The sequence below is a fragment of the Protopterus annectens genome, chromosome 1.part0 (genome assembly GCF_019279795.1).
Source record: "Protopterus annectens isolate FY-2018-M chromosome 1.part0, PAN1.0, whole genome shotgun sequence".
Taxonomy (NCBI): domain Eukaryota; kingdom Metazoa; phylum Chordata; order Ceratodontiformes; family Protopteridae; genus Protopterus; species Protopterus annectens.
The window spans coordinates 1,545,223,882-1,545,244,232 of record NC_056725.1 but is presented as its reverse complement, the minus strand read 5'-3'; the positions used below and the strand labels follow the sequence as shown (position 1 = coordinate 1,545,244,232).

At 38.8% G+C, this 20,351-nt stretch overlaps 1 protein-coding gene across 1 annotated transcript in view; it reads left to right on the top strand.

The window, feature by feature from the left end:
* The first annotated feature begins 482 nt into the window (after positions 1 to 482).
* The window catches only part of PSMB1 (proteasome 20S subunit beta 1), a 212,799-nt gene continuing 192,930 nt past the window's right edge, over positions 483 to 20,351 (top strand). Inside the window, exons 1-2 of the mRNA XM_044068016.1 lie at positions 483 to 675; positions 7,254 to 7,361. Coding sequence (XP_043923951.1) covers positions 575 to 675; positions 7,254 to 7,361 — 209 coding nt within the window. The 5' untranslated portion in view covers positions 483 to 574. The remainder of the gene's footprint in view (positions 676 to 7,253; positions 7,362 to 20,351) is intronic.

The following is a 20,351-nucleotide window of genomic DNA, read 5'->3' as shown; positions in this document are numbered from 1 at the left end:
ACGTTAAACAAAGGTCCCATCCGCTTGAGATGGGGTAGCTCACTCAGGTGGATGCAAAATATACCACAAAAGAATATGGGATGTCCCCCGATGCCCTGGCCAAATTTCCGTAGTAGTACCAATACCACATCGGGTCTCCCCTCAAAAGAGGCTTTTAGTCTAGTGTGACGTCCCCGGTCAACGCAGGTTAAAGAAAATGTATTAACAAATATCTTTTGTTTGCAGTGGTATACTTGTAAAAAAACACATAATTATGCATATAACCACCCGTGCTGCAACAAGAAATAGGTAAAAGAAATCCCGTGTGAGAGGAAGAAGTAAAAAGTCACCGTTAAAATGAGATCTGATAACGGGGTTTACAAACATTATTATGAATTCTTCAGTCATACTTACTGCTCATTGTGTATTAAAGTCCTCCGCAAACTAGTTGGCACTGTACAACTTGTAGCAAAACAAATCTCTATGGTCTTTGGAATAGTTCCTGTTTCCGGGCCGCCATACCAGTGTGAGACAGCACAGTGAAAGAGTTACAAGTTCCAAGATAAGCTGTGTAGTGGTTAACCAGTTAAACGAAATGCTGCTAAATCCTGGCTTCCAAGAGAACAGGAGAATAGAGAAGCTTCATTACAGCGGGCCGTTAGAGCAGAGATTTTCACCGTACACTTTCAATGGAGGGTAAAAATACAATATAGTGCATTCTCTGAAGTTATTGTATGGTGTTTTTTAACCCCCCTTTTTAATGGGGGATTAAGGTGGTTATAAAATATACTGTTAAATAACACCAGATCCATGAAAACAGAATACAGAACTGCTGTTTACATTGCAGAAAGTGGGTGACTGGTGGTTGACATGGTTCTTTTGTTTCGGTTTCTGTCATGTCTTTCACCGTATGTTTAGTTTTTCAGTGGAGATAATTGATTTTGTGTTGGGAATACATGTAGAGTATCACATGGTAGTTATGTGAATGAAACAAATGTTTCTATTTGACGGTCAGTTTCTTTTGTGCTGTTTAATCTGAAATGCTTGCAGTTGAATATTAAGTACACACAGAAGTTTGAGGGTGAACATTTGGTGTCACATGCTGACTCATACCCTTAGCGTCATTTGTCATGCACAGAGGCATTCCTCTGTCCATGGTCTACCTGCTTAGGTGACCCCCAAAAGGTCAGTAGCCTGGCACCACTTGTCATACACAGAGACATTCCTTTACCAATGGGCTGCCTCCTTCAGGTGACTAATTCTGTACTTTGGCGTGTTTGTCTTGACTTAAGTAGTTGTAGCATTTCTTGTTTGTACATTGCTACCTTTCCAATGTGATTGCATCTAAGCTTTGATGCGTTTAATAATCGCATATAGGTAGGGAACTATAATATCAGAGTCATTGCTTATTAAATGGTCTGTTGAGCTGTCATCAGAAGTTGCTATTTGCTTGAGTGGTAACTGTAAAGGTGCTCCTCCCACTGTGCTAACTGGTGTAGAGTGTAGGCTGCCCAGGCAAGTAACATTTTTCTGTAACAATTGTAGGCTTAACAATTGGTGTATATCATACATTTCTATTGGCAGAGGTGTCTCTACCAGGGTAAGAGTCCAGGCAGTTGTGATAATCTTTCAAACATCTTCCCATTACTGTGTTGCCTTTTTTTTGCCCTCTTTTGTGGCTTTTGCTCCCCAATTCTGTCACGGTGGATCGTTGTGACCTTGCATCTGTCGTGGTTTCCCTGGAAATTTGTGTGCTTCAGCCAGTGTTTTCCCTTCACAGCAGTACAGCCCGTTGTGAAGTTTCACAGTCTCCTAGTGGGTTTCCTTATCACCATGTGTGATACTAGGTACTGCCACCTTATGCAGTTATGCCATGCAGGCTAGATGGAGATCAGTTTTTTCCCAATTTCCCTAATCTGCTAAACAGATTTTCTTGTTGTTGGACAAAGTACTGAATGCTTGCTTCTTTATAAGGTCTGCTAGCATTTCGTATGTAGTGATTTGATATCCACTGACACATCTATGAGAAAAGTGCTTACTTACACTGTCCTATTCCTTTCCTTTGTGCTCTCTGCATTTTTCCACATGCTTCAGCAGCCTGTTTAAACCTATTTGAACAAGGCATTTCACCTTTAGTCCAAACAGTCCACATCGTCCATTTTTGATAGTGTGCATTGATTGATAGTGCTCTTGCACAGTTTGATGTTAATGATGCATCCTTCCCAGTGCCAGAAAAAAAACATCAAATTCTTCTCCCTCCTTTTACTAAAGAAGTGATTTGGTCTTGGTCCAATAACTATAGCCACAAGGGTAGTTAGTTTGTGACATTGCTTTAAAACTTAAAAAAGATGGAAATCTTAGTAAGCACAACATTTGATCTTGTTGTTAATGGTAGATCTGTATGAAGTTGTTCCATCCGTAGTAACATACCCCCCCCCCCACAGAGCCTTCCACTCTCTCTCTCTTTTTTTTCATTTGAGCATGTCCACCTGCTGCGCATATCTACAGTAAAATTTTATTTATTGTCAGACTGGAAGATTCCTCCAGGTCAGCAAAAATGTATTAATATATTTAATGGTTGAGTTAAAACACAAGATGGGTTGTGCTTGCAATTGTCTCAGCACCACTATTCTTTGTAAACAAAAATGGAAAAAGGTCAGTGACTGCTCCTGATAGGATGTCATAAGTGGCAATAGTGCAACCCCATCCTTTTGTTTTATTTCATCTAATGATTTGTGATCTACAAAGTATTACCGTCACATTTGGTTGATCCAGAATATGAAGTTGTTTTAGTTTCAGCAAGGCTTTTTTTGAATTCTTGCACTTCATGATGTGAACTGGTTAATGGGAATTATTTGTTTATTGATTTCTTTAACTGGGAAAGTCTGATGGGTTTAATGCCCATTTTCCACAGAGGTTCGGAGAGAAAGGCTCCACAGTTGCAATGCACAGTATTAATAACGTTGAAGTAAAATTAGCATAGATCTTTTGAGAAAACAGAGAAACTTAACCAACAAATATACATTGTACAGTTAGGGATTGCACACACACGTATATTTGTTTTTTTTAGAAGTAATAGTTGCACAGTGTTTTTATTGTCACAGTATCAGTGCAATACTATCAGTGGTATTGAGTCATCACTTAAGAGGTAATATACCAAAGTAATCATTTAAGTCTGAAATGTGCTTGCTTACAGTAGCAGGTTGTTGCCTGATAGGAGGTAGTATTTTAGCTGTGTTTTGAAGCTTGAATGGCTTGAGGTTGTTTTAATGACGCTGGTATGTAGTTCGAGTTCAGCCAAATGAAGAGGGCTTTGCTATCTCTGTTGTGAGGATTGTAAGTATTGGGTTTTGGATCTTGGGTTTCATGAAGTGGTATACCATTGAAGGGAGGTTACCAGTTGAGGGAATTTGTTGGCAAAGTATCTTGAGAGATTTACTTTTACGTGTGTGTGTGTGTGTGTGTGTGTGTGTGTGTGTATATGTATATGTATATATATATATATATATATATATATATATATATATATATATATTGATGGAGATATATATTTTCCTATATGTATGTAACAAGAAAATATATATACATATGTGTGTAATATATATATATATATATATATATATATATATATGTGTGTGTATACATATGGGTGTATATATAATATATTTTTTTTGTGCATTATGTATTCATGTTTCTTTGCCATTTCTATCCTTATTGATTATGGAGGGGGATTTTTCGATCTGAATCTTTAAGTTCGATAGTAACAGTAGTATTATTTTGTTTTTCCATGATAATATATTAGTGTTTATGTTCATAGGTTAGTTACCTAGAGTTTAAAGTTTGTATTTGAATGTTTATCCTGTGTATATGGGTGTATGTCACTTTAAATAAGCACATTGGAAGGCTGCACTTTAGTTATTTAAATCCGGGCTTTGGTTAGAAGAAATTGCACACTGATGACGCTGTAAGCAAAACCGGCCACCGGTGTGTGTTTGAGCAGGCTTTGCCTGAATAAACTTCTTCCACAATGACTGTTTGGATATATTTGTGGTACACATTTGTTGGGAAAGTGCTGCATTGTTCTTTTTTGGGTGTATACAATGGATTCCGTGCACTTTCAGTACGCTCCGTGCACCTAGCGTTTTTTGCATAGTATGTATATATATGTGTGTGTGTGTGTATATATAGATATATATATATAGATATACATACATACACATACACACACACGTAGTCATGCATATGATTTTTTTTTTTTTTAATCTGACCTTATTGGAGGTAATTTAGGAATTCAAGTCATAGGGAATGATTGAGTGATAGGAACTAGTGGGTTCAAACAGCGGATTTCGTTTCATATTTGGCAGTTGTGTTCTGTTTCTGCTCTCAAGTTTGGCTAGTTGGCCAGTTTGGTGGTGGTTGAATATGGTGGAAATGGGTCTGTATTATTTCATTGAAAGACATTTCCATTGAACACCTTCATCAACACGAAACCATCGAAATTCACTTTCACAAATCGTGGAATTTTCCCCAGGGCAATAAAAAATTTGCCCCATAGCACAATGGAGCACATACAGCACTCAACCAACCCACCCAAGTGTAGGGGGGGGCTTTGCCCCCACACACCCCATCTATATATACCAACTCCCAGATTGCAATGCAGTGGGGAAAAAGGCAAAGTTGTGGAGTTGGCCAGCTACTTCCTTACCATGGGAAAAATTCAGCCCTTCGCAAAAGTGAGTTTCGACAAATTGGTGTCGATAGAGAGGTGTTCGGAAATATATTTTAATGTGATAATATAGACTCTGTGGAAATGGATAGGAGACTAGGTAGTAGGAGGAAATTTCTAATAGCTGTTCTGCTGTGGAATGCTAAAAGTGGTTTAACACTATATATAAAAGATAAAGCATGCAGTTAGTCTTTTGATGATTTAGTTTTTCATCTGTTGTGACTCCTAGAAGTTTTGAGTTTGTGATGTGGTCTGTGGTAGTGCTGCTGGGTAATGTTTATACTTAATGTGAATGATGGGTGTTGGTTACCAATGAAAGTAACTGTTTTTTGTTTGGGGGAGGGGAAGTCAGGAGGAGTTGGAATTGTTGCAACCACTCTTGGACAGGAATGCTTCCTGGTTAAACGTTTGTATATGTTACATGTTGGGTGTGCAGTATTGTATTTTTACATGCGGGTGCTATAAATTGATTTAAAACAATCGAATATTTTAAGAGAGAGACCTCTGTGTTTTCCTTCCATCTCACCTACTAAGCGAGCAGTCTCCTCTTCGGTAGATACAGCTACTATTTTTATCTTACCTTCACTGTCTTTCCTGTACTTTGGTCTGACCTATCGCTCTTCTTCGCTTGTCATCTATATTTACATTATGTCTGCAAATGTTTACCGTGATTTCTTGAGTAACATCTGGAAAAACACGTCCTAACTTCATGAGTTTTTCTGGGGGGGGGGGTCTGCCTCTTGCAACCCCCTCTATAGGTGCCAGTCCCCTGAAAAAAAAAAACTTGTATATGCTAACTTTGTTTGCACAGACATGTAGAAAAGAAAATGTTAAATGGGGAATAAAGTGATCATTGCTGATGCTGTAACAGCAGTCACACCAGTAATGATTTCTTATGATGGACATCTCTCATAGTGTGGCAACTCTTCCACATTGTGAGTAGCGAGGTCTAACACTGACCAGTGGTTACTCAGCCACTAGTAGTTGCACTATCTACTGCTTCCTCTTCTGGCATCACCTATAGTTTGCGCATGCCCAAACTTGCACTGGGGAAAGTAACTGCTGTGTATCTTTTGACTTCTTTTGGTTTTGTGCCCTTCCCCAAAATTTTCTCTGCCATTTTCATATTGTCTTTATCCCAGCTAAGTAAGACATTCTACTTTTGATCTAATGTACTTCTCTCCCTCCTCATTAGACATTGCGTCTTTCGGTTGTTCCCGGTTAGGGGTCGCCACAGTGGAACTCCAGTCCGCTAATGATTGGCAGTAGATTTTTACGTGCCAAGTTGCCAGCCCTGATGCATAACTTTCAACAAAGGTACGCCCATTCATGCATGTCTCCACACAGAAGACGCTTCAGCTGAGAATCGAACAGGACAACGTCTTACTGTGAGGTGACAACGCTACCGCAGCACCACCACCGCAGTTTTACTAGGTAAACTTGGCTATATCCTGTCCCGACATATACATCTCTCAAGTCTCATAACAGTGTTCGGCTTTCTGTTGTGGCAAAGCTTTGTTCTATGCAGTGCAGTGTTAAGCCAAGGGTAGGCAACTTTTTTTTAAAACAAATTGTCAAAAAGCATGGCTTGTGACTAATCATGCACAATAAATAAGTATCAGGCAGGTAAATTACTGTGCTGTCTTGGGAAATGGTTTTGATACTTGGGATGTACACACACAATTTAAATGTATTGTGTGCATTTGCCAGTAATTGCATTTGGGATTTCTGGCAGGTGTCTCCAAGTTTTCAATAAAATGTTGATAATGTCACTGATGAGATGCTCCTGTCTCCTGGTCACCTGTGGAGTGCCAGGCACAGTGTGCTCAAGCGTCTCTGACACTGTCAGTGGTTGCCTACTTCAGTTGTAAGCCGCTTGTATTATTTAATCCTGATCTTCTGTTCTCTTCAAGTAACTGAGAGCTTTTTGCCATCCATATGTTTCTGCAAGTTCTGTTTTTCTCTCTGCAAGTTCTGTTTTTCTCCTTTTGATGCCATTCTTTATACCCCCATATTTAGTTCCTGTGTGTATGACAATGTGAGGATTTGCTCTTCTTTTCCATGTTTCTGTTACTCCCACAGTTTCTGCTTTGTGCTTGAGGTGAATTTCTTGGCATCTATGTCTCAAACACACAATACGAAGGTTATAAAGATATCATTATTGTGCCTACTTCATATTTGAATTCTCTTGGGTATAGCTGGTGGTGATATACCAGTAATACTTGAATAATATCCAAAAGTGTTATGTTTAGTAAGGAAAATGAATAATATTTATTGTGTTTCATATTTGAAGTGGTAGAAAAATACTAAATGTTATGGCAAAAGGTAGCAAATGTTCATCCTGAAGTGTTGGAACTGCAGCTTCATTCTCCACTTGTATGAGTATAAATTACTTGACTAAATATTTTTATCTGGCTTGCTGAAGTAAAACTGCTGTTGTGCCTACCAGATAGCAAGTTTAGATAGCAAGTAAAAAAACAAAAAAAAAAAATACAGCATTTCAGTCATGTTCAGTCTGCTTTTTATTCTTTTTCTCGTTTAAATACAGAACAGTTTTGGCACTTGCTGGGGAAGACTTTGCCCTTGTTGCTTCGGACACACGGCTAAGTGAAGGATATTCTATTCATAGTCGGGATTCACCAAAATGCTACCAGCTGTAAGTTTCTTCAGTATTTATATTGGAAAAGAAACTGTAGCATGACAGTCAGATCAGTTCTAGAGACCATTTACTGAGTTAAAACTCTTCTGTGTTGCATGTCTGTTCTGTTTAATGTGTGTCAGATAAGTGCCTTTACTGCATATTTGTAGGGCGGATTTTCTTCTGGATCTTATAGTCTGGACTCTAATGTGTATGTGGCAAGTGATAAATGCCTTAAATGCATTAATTTTTTAAAATGTACTTGCAGGGTAGCACAAAGTTTGGAATTGCTGTAATTTGTGTGACAGGTGTATGAGCAATGTCTGAGGTCAAACTGTTGGATTGCATGGTAGGACTGATAGCATTAGGACTGCTGAATACACAATTTTGCCTAGTTTGATTCCTTTGCTGAGCTGGCCTCTTCCATACCCCAAATGTTTTGCCTTTCCAGAACAGTGCATATGATCGGTTCCAGCCTGCTTTTTGACTTTGTTTGGTACTTTATATTTGAATTTTTTTTTCTTGCTTTGCTTTTTCAGAGTGGTCGTCTGTCAAGTTAACTTTACTGTTTAGAACCCCATTTTTTTCCTTCTCTGAGTAGTTTGTCACATTTAGATTCATCATGGCTTCATCTAAAAGTACTGTTGTAGAAAACAAATTTCCTTTGCAAATTCTCATCTTTAGTGTGTATGGGATCATCTGCCACACTAAATGTGTGAGGCACAGGAGAAGGGTACTTAGAGGAATCCTGTAGCCCCCAACATTGTTAACCTTTCCCAGATATATTGTTCTCCTTGTAATGTCACTTGTATGTTTAGCCCTTGGAAAGCTTTCACCTATTTCCCTGCCCCATTTCAGTAAGGTCCTATATCATTTTACCCTGTTCAGAACTCACCTTGTTTCAGAAAGGACCAGCCTACATATTCTGGGTTATAAGTAACTAAAGTGAAAACATTTTTCCAAAGAGGAGGTAGTTACAAGGAAGAGTTATACAGCAGCAGCACTACACAAATTTATTAGTAAATAAATCTAATCTTGGTCAGTGGCGTGTTGCTTTTTTTTTTTTTTTTTTTTTTTTTTTTTATTCACCTTCATAATGAAGCACCGTATGAAACTTAAGCAGCTCTCGGTTTTCCTGTAGTTATTTGAAGTGACCGCTTGTCTTCACCTGTGTACAGACCAAAGCTGCTGACTTTCACAACCTGCAGATGTGTGTTGGGGAGATGACAGATGTATACGGTTCTGTGTTGATGGTTAATAAATTTAGAATTACAGATCCTAGTTGTGGACATATGACAGTAAAGGAATAGTGTTAGCACAGGCTTAAATCTGTAGTATCAGAATGAAAGGTTGCATACTTTTGAATACAGTATTGGCCATAAAAGCCAGCATTGTGGCTTCATTACAAAAGTACTGTGCATGTGTCTATATGCATAGTTTAGATTAAAACCAATATTCCATGTTTTAACTGACTGTGCAAAGTCGGAGTGTCTGCACAGCACCAAAAAAGTACTTTTGTCATGTTCTCAAATTTTGGTTTTGTTAAATTTGTCAATATGCTATAATGTAACGAATTAAAAAGGTAGCACTATTACTGTGCAAGTCATATAGTGTAACGAAGAAGAAATTTGTACCCAATTAAAAAAAAAATTGCAAAGAGTTCCACATGTCCAAACTGAAGGCTGTACGTGTTTTTTATAAGCCTTGTGTGAAAGTGCTGCTCTGTAACTCATCATCCTACCCTCCTGCAGGTCTCTTGCAGTAGTCTGACACCCAGGGAGGATTCTTGGATGGAGGGGGATCTGCAATTGTTGAAGGATTACAGATTGATAGCTAAAGGAAAGAAAACCTTGTCATTTTTATATTGCTTTTCTTGGTGGTTTAGAAATTAACTATCCAAAACGTGGCTACATAACAAATCATGGTAACTGAAGTAAAATTAAAAAAAAAAAAAAAAAAAATGTTTTCTGGGGATATAAAATATGCTGGTGTCTTGCAGTTTTGTCATTGTATCCAAGTGGGGGGAAACATTTTGTTCCTTTTATGTCCATCTTGAATCATTGGGTTTAAAATGGATTCAAGAAGGAGAGAAAGAAAAGCTGTAATACAAGATCACATCTGTTTTGCTGACTGTATAATGGCTGTTTTGTGATTTAACACAAGAAGTACGTAAGAATGATTCTGATATATTGATCTAGCATGGGATTTCAAGATATAATGGAAGAAGACATTTTGAGTTTCATTTTTTCCACAGCAAATCTTTGATTTGAGACACCCCACACCTAGAGGAAAAAGATGTACAGTTCTCAGAGCCTGCATTTAAGTGTAACTTCAGATGCAGAGCTCATTTCAGCCAGAATTAGTCAGTCATATCACATCTTTGCTTTGGTGCATTTTGAATACAAGCATCATGTCTCCTTAACAGGTCATTCCTCTCTTAATACAGAACATAGGTTCATACTTTTTATGCATACATTTACCTTGTGTCATTTTTCAGTGTTTCTCAGTGGTGCAGAAATAAAAGGATGTAGCTTAACCAAATATGATAAAAACTGAGCACTTTTTTCTATTTTTTGTTTTTTCATTAATATCTTTGTTCTGTGGTACACACATTAATTGAAACTTCATAGAGGACTAGGCTAGCAACCCTTGGATGCCGATTTTAAGGCTGGCCAATTTCCTTTTTATGAAAGTCTAATAACCCTGTACCTTTGTGACTATGAGGTAACCATTATGCTAACCAACTTGTATCAGTTTTTAGAATATTTTATTCTGTCAGCAACCCCATCATGTTGTGTCCCTTATATTTACAGCAGATGTTTCGTAGACTTTCTGTAAGCTCTGCACTCTAACTGGATTTTCTCTGTTTTGGTTGTATCATTTTGTACTGAATTTAACCAATTACGCATTCTGTATGTGAGATTGGATACTAATGTATGTTCTGCTCTTTGAGCTCAGGTCCTGGTGAAAAGGGCTCAGTAGACCAGCCCTTTTTACTCTGTGAGCAAATAGTAATAAAACAAACAAAGCCCTCTTTCAGCATAGGCAGCTATGCCCAACATATTGCCTTTTGACAATATAATGCTGAGGACACTTCCCTGTTTCCACTGACATGCTTCCCTTCCATAAACTAAATTTTCAAATGTCATTCCATCATCTCCCTCCTAAATATGTGAAATCAGTTGTGGTCCCAATAAACATTCAGAATTACTCTAATTTGGGGCACTTTGAATATAGCTGTATCATTTACATTTCACCCATCCTGCTTCCCTTCCATAAACTAAATTTTCAAATGTCATTCCATCATCTCCCTCCTAAATATGTGAAATCAGTTGTGGTCCCAATAAACATTCAGAATTACTCTAATTTGGGGCACTTTGAATATAGCTGTATCATTTACATTTCACCCATCCTTCTCAGTCGCTTCATTCTAGTATGTTCACTTTAGGTGCATTGGTTCATAAGTGTGTACTATGCTAATGCCCAATGCTTCACAGTGCTTGGATACAATGCTCCTTTGCTTCTGTCATCAGAAGCAAAACAGTAGCACCAATCCCAAGATGAGAAGCAGGCCACAGGCTCTTTTCTGTCAAAAGTAATAAAACAGAAGCACTAATTCTAAGATTACTACTGAGAGGCAGAATGTGAGCTCTGCAATAATTGGTGGTATTGGACTAAATGTTGCAGAGCTTAAAGGTAAGAGGGGAACATGATTTAATATTCTAAGAGTTGCAGTGTGTAATAAGCAGATATCGGGGGGGGGGGGTTAACTCGAGCTTTAGCAAGCTAAGGAGAGAGCTACTAATTTTAAAAGAGCAAGATTGATTGGAAGGGGGTAGTTTAGTATTCTACCTGTACGGAATACAGTAGGATGGCTAATTTAAATGGCTGAAGGGGAGTGATTTCTCAAAATGATAACTTTGTGCTTACCGACAACAGCCAGTGAAAGAGGAGAAGGAATGAAATATGTGGATGAATTAACATGAGAGGTGGGCAACTAGACAGCTGAGTTTAAAACTGTAACAACAGGGTGGGGGAAATTGTATTTCTGTGTGACTCACAAGATACACAGCTGTGGTTTCTGTCCTAGTTTAATGTGCACTTTTTCTAGTTGTGTTGATTCCCTCCCCCCTATATATGTTCACTAGATTTGTGGCCCAGAGTTGTAAGTAATATTGCTGTGTCCCTTTGTAACAGCCGAATTGTCATTGAGATGAAAATGGAATCAGCATGGCAGAAATGTATCCATTTCCAGTTACAGACACACGGACTTCTTGGATAAATATGTCATGCCATACTAAAGTAGAATAGCAGGTTAATAAATTTTATGGTATAAAAACATTGTTTTTAATATTAGTGTGAAATCAAGTTCTAATTTTCTACATGCACCCATTTTGAGTTTATGTATGGCTCATGCTGAATGCCATTTTTTCCATTCTTTGTCAGTACTTACTACAATGACTGCTGTACATTCATTAAATAACAGCTTCCTAGTAATGTTGAGACTTAACTTTTAATTTCCCAGTGATCAAATCCAGTGGTCAGCATATAATACAGTACAGTAAGAATGTATCTTTTAATGTTCCTGGAGCTGTATTATTTTGCAAACAAAAGAAAAAAAAATGAACGTGATGCAGTATTCTGCACCCTTAATCTGCATGGTTTTATATGTGGCCCCTAGCTGAAACATTCCCTTGCAGCCAATTTTCATGTTCTTCTGTAATTGAGTGATACGGCTGATGCATTGTAGTGTTTACAGTCTTCATTATCAAGTACAATGAAAAGTTATTATAATGGATAAATAAAAATAATATGCCCCTTCCTTTTAATTGCTTTACATTTATTGTGTAAAACGCAGTACATTTTTTTCTACAAGAATAAGGAAAATCTTCCTGCATATCTGTCCTACAAAGTCACCTTTTTGTAATGAGCAGTTTTCTGATTTATATTTTAACAAAGATATTTAGATATGTTTTTATCCATAGTTCTCAAGCACTGATATGAAATCATATCATCTCTCTCCTCATACATTTCAGAGCAAAAATCTCCATCTTCCCCTTGAGACTTGAATCTGCTTCTATACCACTTCCTCTATGACAAAGTGTGTTTAAATCCCATATATTTAGTCTCCATTATATGATATAAAATGAATGTATTGACAAGTACCTTAATTTTAGCTAGCACTTCCTTAGCATTAATAAAAGTTGGCATTCCTTCTGTAGAAGACTCCTTCACTGCCGGGAAACAACCTCAACCTGTATTTCAGTTTGCATCTCTTGCACTCCTTAATTGCATCCATAAAGTGTGGTCTCTGTTGGAAAGTTGTAGTCATAATCCACATGCAACATTTGATCTGCAGTAGCCAGTTTCATCCTCTATTGCCATGATTGCCACACCATCTGCTCTTTCTTGCACACAGTCATAAGTTGCACTGCATAACCCTGGATTTATCATAAGATCTCTGTAGCCAATCTACACATGTTCACAACTAGTAAAATATGTCCATTGTACCATATTAGTTTTTAGAGTCCAGTAAATCCCCTCCCTCTTCTGTTAACACGTCTGACAATCTCAAATTCTTGCTACATGCTTTAGCTTCCATTGCAGCCAAGTGATGATTCGCATTTCCTACTTGGCTGCATCCCCCACCCCAGGATCACCCATTACACACTTTAACCAGTTATTGTTTAATTGGCATTATGGCAGCTTGCAAAAACTCAAAATCAGATTCATTGTGAGTGTTCCCACGTGCCCCTGCAGTAATTAGGAAGCATGCCACAAGACAAATTTCTTCTCTTCCAAACCTTTAGTTAGTTTGTTTGTTCATTTTCAACCAAGTAGTATTATGTTATCATCCATGTGTCAAATTTTGTGTGCGTGTGTGTCTCAGAAATTCAGTCACAACAGTTGGTCACTGACATTAAATTACCCTATTCAATTGACAAAAAAAAAAAACTTAAGCTAACCATGGTAACCAGTGCAGATATGTGATACAACCATGGTAACCAGTGCAGATATGTGATACAGCCATTGTCAAGTACTTTGAAGCTCCCTCTCAGTTTCTCATATTAATTTAGAGGCTTCATTTATTTATTTATTTATTTTACATTTGTTGACCGGGATTTTTCGAGTGAGCTGAAGAGCCCTTTTTCCAAGGAGGCCCAGGGAGAAAAGCTCCAACATATTATACAATTTTCATTATAAATTAGCATTAAACAGCAGTGTTACAGAATGTTTCTTTGAGGCAATTTGCTTAATAGATTTTAGAAGACAGTAGAAAGAGTAGTCAAGGAAGATTAGAGAGAGCTAGTGAGAAGAGCGAGTTAAGGGAAGAAGGTAGATTAAGGTATGAGAAGTAGGGGATGTTGAAGGAGGGTGAGTGCAGTGGCAGGACCAGTGACTTTTTAAAAGTGCTCTTTGGTGGCTGTCTTAAATTGTTTAGGATTTGTAAGGCTCCTGATTTCTAGTGGTAGCCTAGTCCAGGCAATAGTGAGGTGATGGCTGTACATGTTGCGTCCAAATTCATAGACTTCAGTCATGGAAAGCTTTGATATAATTGTTTAATAGTGAATGTACTAATACTGCTTGCACTGATTTTTTTTTTTTTTTACTGCTAAATTTGTGAGGCTTTGCTATAATTAGTTTACTTGTTTTTTTTTCTCGGTGGCTGAAGGAAGGTTTCAAGGCTGTTTGTGGGATTACTTGCTACAGAGATTAGTTGTGGGCATTACTTGCAACTGATTGATGTACTCTATTTTGTGTGTTGTAAATAAGGCAATTTTAGTGTGACACTGCTCATGTCACAATGGTGTGCCTGACTGCACTATAGATACACAGGCATTTAGAGCCCCTGCTCATGTCACAATGGTGTGCCTGACTGCACTATAGATACGCAGGCATTTAGAGCCCCAAGTTTCTCTGTTCAGCCTACTCCTTGAGTCATGTTGAACTTTTAAATAGTTAGTAGTTTTGCAAAGAGGCTTTAATTCTTGCTAGGTTGCACATTGATGTTCTTGTGTAGACCTAGAGTGATTTGTTTTAGACCAGTAGCATCTCCTCCAGTAAATTAACTCCAAACCTGTAGATATAAAGCCCCTTTCAACTCACATTAATAAGCACCTGGAATGATGGATTTATCGGGTATAACCTGAATGGGCGTACCTTCATTGACGGTTGTGCGTCAGGGCTGGTAACTCAGCATGTAAAAATCAACTACCAATCATTAGCGGACCAGAGTTCCGCTGTGGCGACCCCTAACTGGGAAAAGCTGAAAGACACAACAACAAAGTAGTCCTCTTTACACTAAAGTTACACCTAACCATGTAAAAAACGATCAGATGAAGTTACACCTGTGTAGCTGAACTGGTTTAAGTGGGCATACTAAGGCAGTATCCTGTTTACTGACAACGACCTATTACTTAAGTCAGCAGGCACAGTATGTGAGAGAAGTAGTTGTACAATGTTATTGGAAACAAAGCTCTTTCCCAAAGCCACAACAGAAACCAAGCAAGTTGGCAGTACCACACAACACACCTCTAAACCACACACACCTCCAACTAAATACATAGATCTACACATGCAGAGGCTAGTTGAAGACTGCTTCTACCAGCAGTAACTGTGCGGAGGCTAAACCTGTGCTTGTACTACTATAACAGTCTCACTCAAACATAAGGTTAATAACTTTAATTTCCAAATATTATACCTAACAAGGAATCTTTGTAATTTAATTTCCAAATATTATACCTAACAAGGAATCTTTGTAATTGTTACTGCCTGCACGGGAACCGTAGCACTAATTACCAGAAAACTTGAACCTCCCCTAGTCATTTATTAGCGGCAGCAATAAGGAACTAAGCAAGTGTGTTATAGTGCTTAGGCTATTGGATACTGTCTCACTTACCCTCATCAGCCTGCTGAATGGTTCTCCCCGATCAACACAAATACACTGGCTCTGCTGTAGTCTGTGGTCGGGCTGAACCCGCTCCGTTTGGCTCTCTTCGCTCCCCTACCCCCATTTCCCACCTACCCCCACTTCTACATATCAAACCCCACTGTCACCTGACCCGAGCCCCAACCAGTTAGCTACCTGACACCACACCTCCAAATTAAATTACTGACCACAACCTACAACCACACCCATCTCCCTCCACAATCTAACAGGACACCATACTTCTGTTCAATCACTACTCATAATGCTATTTTTCTCCCACTACCCTTGCTTACCTCACAGCCCTAACTTACAATGCACTAATGAACACCTCCGTAAATCTACAAACTACAAATTATCACATCACTCACACTACAACCCACAAGGAAACTCTCATAAACTACAGTATCTGTTCTACATTACTTGGCTAGAATTATACCATACTCCAGCAAGACCCACATATCTCATCCTCACACCTGTAAATCGTCACATACATCTCTAATATGTGTTTCACACATAGTCCAGCACATTCTGCATTACTGATTTGCTCATCATAAACAAAAATGCCAGAAGTATCTATAATAAACTCGCTGACCTGCATGCCTTCATTAGTCAGCACTCCCCTGACATACTCACCATAACCGAAACCTGGTTAAAACCCAACACCCTTAATGAAGAGATCCTCCCCCAGGCTGCAGTATTCTACGACTAGGTAGATCTGACAAAAAAGGAGGTGGTGTCGCTATTCTCTTTAAAAATAGAGTGAACCTTAAACCCCTTCTTAACCCTCTACCCATATTTCATAATGCTGAAATTTTAGGATCTGTCCTGGCCCTAAACAAGGAAAAAAAACATTAACATTCTTTGTAGTTACATCCCTCCAGGTAATCACTCCTCCACTATTGAAGAAATGCTTCACTGGCTCAACCATAACTTACCACAAGAGACTGTCCTACTAGGAGACCTAAATACTGGCTAATTTGCAGCTCCATTAACTCTTCTAGTCAGGTCAACCTTTATAGGATTTTTTGTCTATTCTGGTGAGTTTCTGACTAAGTTTAGTAAATCCTTAAACAGTCCATACTTGATTGCACACTAGTAAACAACCCCAGACTAAACTACCAAACAGGATGCCTTCCACATGGACTAAGTGATCATCACCCCACTTTCCTTCTCAGGAAGCGTATCATTAACTCAAACCCCATCATTTGCAGACAGGTCAGGGATATATTCATAAGATAAACCAAAAGGACCTAAATGACACCTTAAAACAATGCAATTGGATTCCACTACTAACCCTAGGTCTAGACAAAGCAGTTGACTATTTCAACAGTATGTTTATCAATGTTCTAAACTCTGTCGCTCCTATTAGGAAAATAAGAGCCAAAGCAAATTACGCTTCATGGCTGCATAGGGATACTAGAGCACTACTCAAATCTAAAGATAAGGCCTGAAAAACATGGAAAAGAGACCGTTCCAACCAGACCATGCAAAACTGTAAACAACTTAGGAATGTAGCCAAACAAAAGACCAAACTAGACAGACAAAACTTTTTTTTAAGTCTTCTAAACAAATACTCTAACCCCCCCCCCCAAAGTTTTAGCACTACATCAACTCCCTCTTAAAACCAGGTAAAACAGTAAACTCTACCCCCACCTCTACACACACTAAGCATGAGATCGCTTCCCAATTTAACCATCATTTCATATACTCAATCCAGACTTTGTCCACCCAGATATCCAAAAATATTCCCACACCTACATCTTCAAATGTGAACCAACCAAGTAACCCTACTACAACACCAAATTTACCCCTTCTTTCTCTCAACTGTCCCAACAACTAAAATAAAAAAAAACTCCTTTCAAACTTTAAACCTACTACTTTAGCTGCAGATGGTCTACCTGCTACCTTTCTAAAAATGGCAGCTGACCCACTGGCTTATCCATTTGCAATCCTCATCAACCAGTCCATCCAGGAAGCCTACCTCCCCCAAATTTGGAAAATATCCTACATCGTACCACTACATAAAGGCAGCCACTCCTATGACTTCTCTAACTACTGCTGAATTGACATACTGTCACCCTTATCCAAGCTCCTCAAAATGTATTCATTTTCAAGTCATGCAACATCTGAACACACATAATCTTCTCTTCCCCCACACAACACGACTTTCGCTCATTACAACTACTGCACTTTTCTCTCTCACAAATCAAATTAATCAGCATAGGAAAAAAACAATTTTGTATCTGCTACATTCCTGGACCTGTCCAAAACAGTTGACATGGTGTCACACCCAAAACTCATAGACTCCCTCACATCCCTATCCTTTGCTACCCCTACTATATCCTGGTTTAACAGCTACCTCACCGATAGACAGCAGTCTGTCCAATGGCAAGAGGCACTGTCTTCTCTGCTTCCCAATTCTATAGGAGTACCACCAAGGGTCAATAATCGGTACACTCCTTTTCTCTATATTCACTAATAACCTGTACACTGCCACACAACAAGCCTCACTTGTACAGCACGCTGATGACGCAGCATTCATCTGCGCAGCCCCATCTCTCTCTACCCTTCAGCAACTGACCCAAGAATCTTTGTCTATTGAAAATTGGATGACTGAACTTATCCTTAACCCCAATAAGATTAAATTACTTCTATTTACATCAAACAAATCCAGATCTACTCTTAACCTTCTCCATCTCATCCAAAGGCACACAAACGTTCTCACTGATGAAGCCAGAATCACCTTAGCCCAAACTCCCCTTCTCCATCTCATCCAAAGGCACAAAAACTTTCTCACTGATGAAGCCAGAATCACCTTAGCCCAAACTCACCTTCTGTTTGCACTCGCGTACGCAGCTCCAATACTAACCCACATTAGACAAACCAATCTAGACAAAATTGAATCCTGCTACAATAAAATTACAAAATTTGCCAATAACTCCCCATTCAGAACCCATCATTAAGAAACCTTAAATGGCTTGAATTACCCCAACTACTCGCCTATCAACAGCTGACTACCACATTCAATATCCTTACCAGTCTGGAAAAAAATCCTGCCCTACAACACCTGCTCACTCACTACACTACACTACTACTCGCCCCCTTCGCTCTACAAATAAAACTCTCATCTGTACCACAAGGTCCAGTAACATTGCTGGAAAATCTCTCTACTCGTATAGCATAGCGAAGGCCTGGAACAACCTCCCCTCCCCTATTATCTCTGCCACAAATGCTACTCAATTCAAAAAACTTCTAAAATCGCATCTTCTGGAAACTTGGATCTGCCCATGTATAACTTAATTCACCTCCTTCTTGTAACTAGACTACTCTAACCAAAACTGAACCTACTTCAAACCATATGCATTGACGTATCTTGCACCTTATCTTACTATGTCAACTAACCACCTTACTATGTCAGCTAACCACCTTAGACCATCTCAGCATGCCCTATCGTGTAAATTCTTTGACTAGTTTTCTCATAGCAAGTATTTTAGTAATTCAGCTTAACTGTTATACTCTAACTGAAAGTAGAATCTGTATGTATAACTTTTTTATTGCTTTCATGCTATATTTGTTACTTGTTAATGTAATATGTTTTGTAACTGTTACTAGTTTTATATGTTCGGAGCTTTTCTCCCTGGGCCTCCACTGAAAATGGACCCAGTCCAGCTGGATTTTCCCGGTTAACAAATGTAAAATAAATAAAATATTAAAAGTAACCTACTTTTGCTTACCACCAGCAGCAGACTCACAAATGCACATCACAAGCAACACCCATCATGAAAGATTCATCTAAGTCACACTGCCTCTGTTCAAAAGCCAATAAGGCAACCCCCGTCCAATCCATTATCCTAATCATAGGTAATTCTATAGTGGGACACTCTGATGCACCACTCACCATGTTGTGCCATAAGGGGGTCATGTCAGTTGCCTTTCAGGTGCTAGAATTTGCCACATCATGCAAACACTTAGATCTTTGCAGCACAAGTTCACACATGGCACAGTCGTACTACATTTTGGTGTAAATTACTTAGGATATGTATCCCTAGTTTTTTTTATCAGCTGGCTTAGCTTCTGTTGTCATTCAAAGAGGGGTACGGTATATATCCTCCTGGGAAGAGTTTGTCCCAGCTGCACTCTATATAGATATATATATATATATATATATATATATATATATATATATATATATTCTGAACAACTAACTTGGTCAAGCAAGGGTACCCAAATGCTTCAAAAACACAAATATTCCACTGCCGAAGAAATCATCTCAGTCAAGCCTCAGTGCCTATAGATCAGTAGCCCTTATGTCTACCATTATGAAAAGCTTTCAAAGTTTAGTCAAAAGCTACCTGACAGGAAGCCTTCCAGCAGCAATGGATCCACTCCAGTTCTCATCTCGTGCCAATCGCCATTTCGGTTGCACTGCATCTGTCATTGGCACACCTTGAGAACAATGACAGCTGTGTTAGAGTGCTGTTTATTGACTTCAGTTCAGCATTCATTACTGTCACCCCACAACAGCTAATCGGAAAACTTGTTCATCTTGGTATCAACCCCCATATGTGCAACTGGATCCTGGGCTTTTTGATTGAAAGACCCCAAAGGGTCTCTGTGGGCAGTAACTCTTCAAAAAGCATCACAATCAACATGGGAGTACCTCAAGGCTATGTGTTTAATCCACTACTGTTAACTGTAAAACTAGATTAATCACCAACCACATCTTCAAGTTTGTGGATGACACTACAGTCGTGGGCCTCATCAGTAAAGGAGAAAAAAAAGACTACAGGGAGGAAGTGAGCTCACTGATTGGTGGCTGATGTGCCAAGTACAGCCTCCATCTTAATGTCAGCAAAACAAAGAAGATCATAATGAACTTCGGACAAACACAGCCAGGTCATTCTCCTCTCATGGTTAATGGCAAGATGGTGGAAAGAGTAAAGAGCACAAAATTCCTAGGGGTTCACATTGCGGAGGATCTATCTTGCTCAGTAAACAGCAGTCATATAATAAAGAAGGCGCATCAATGTCTGCATTTCGTAAGGAGACTGAGGAAAGCGAGCCTACCACCCTCAAGT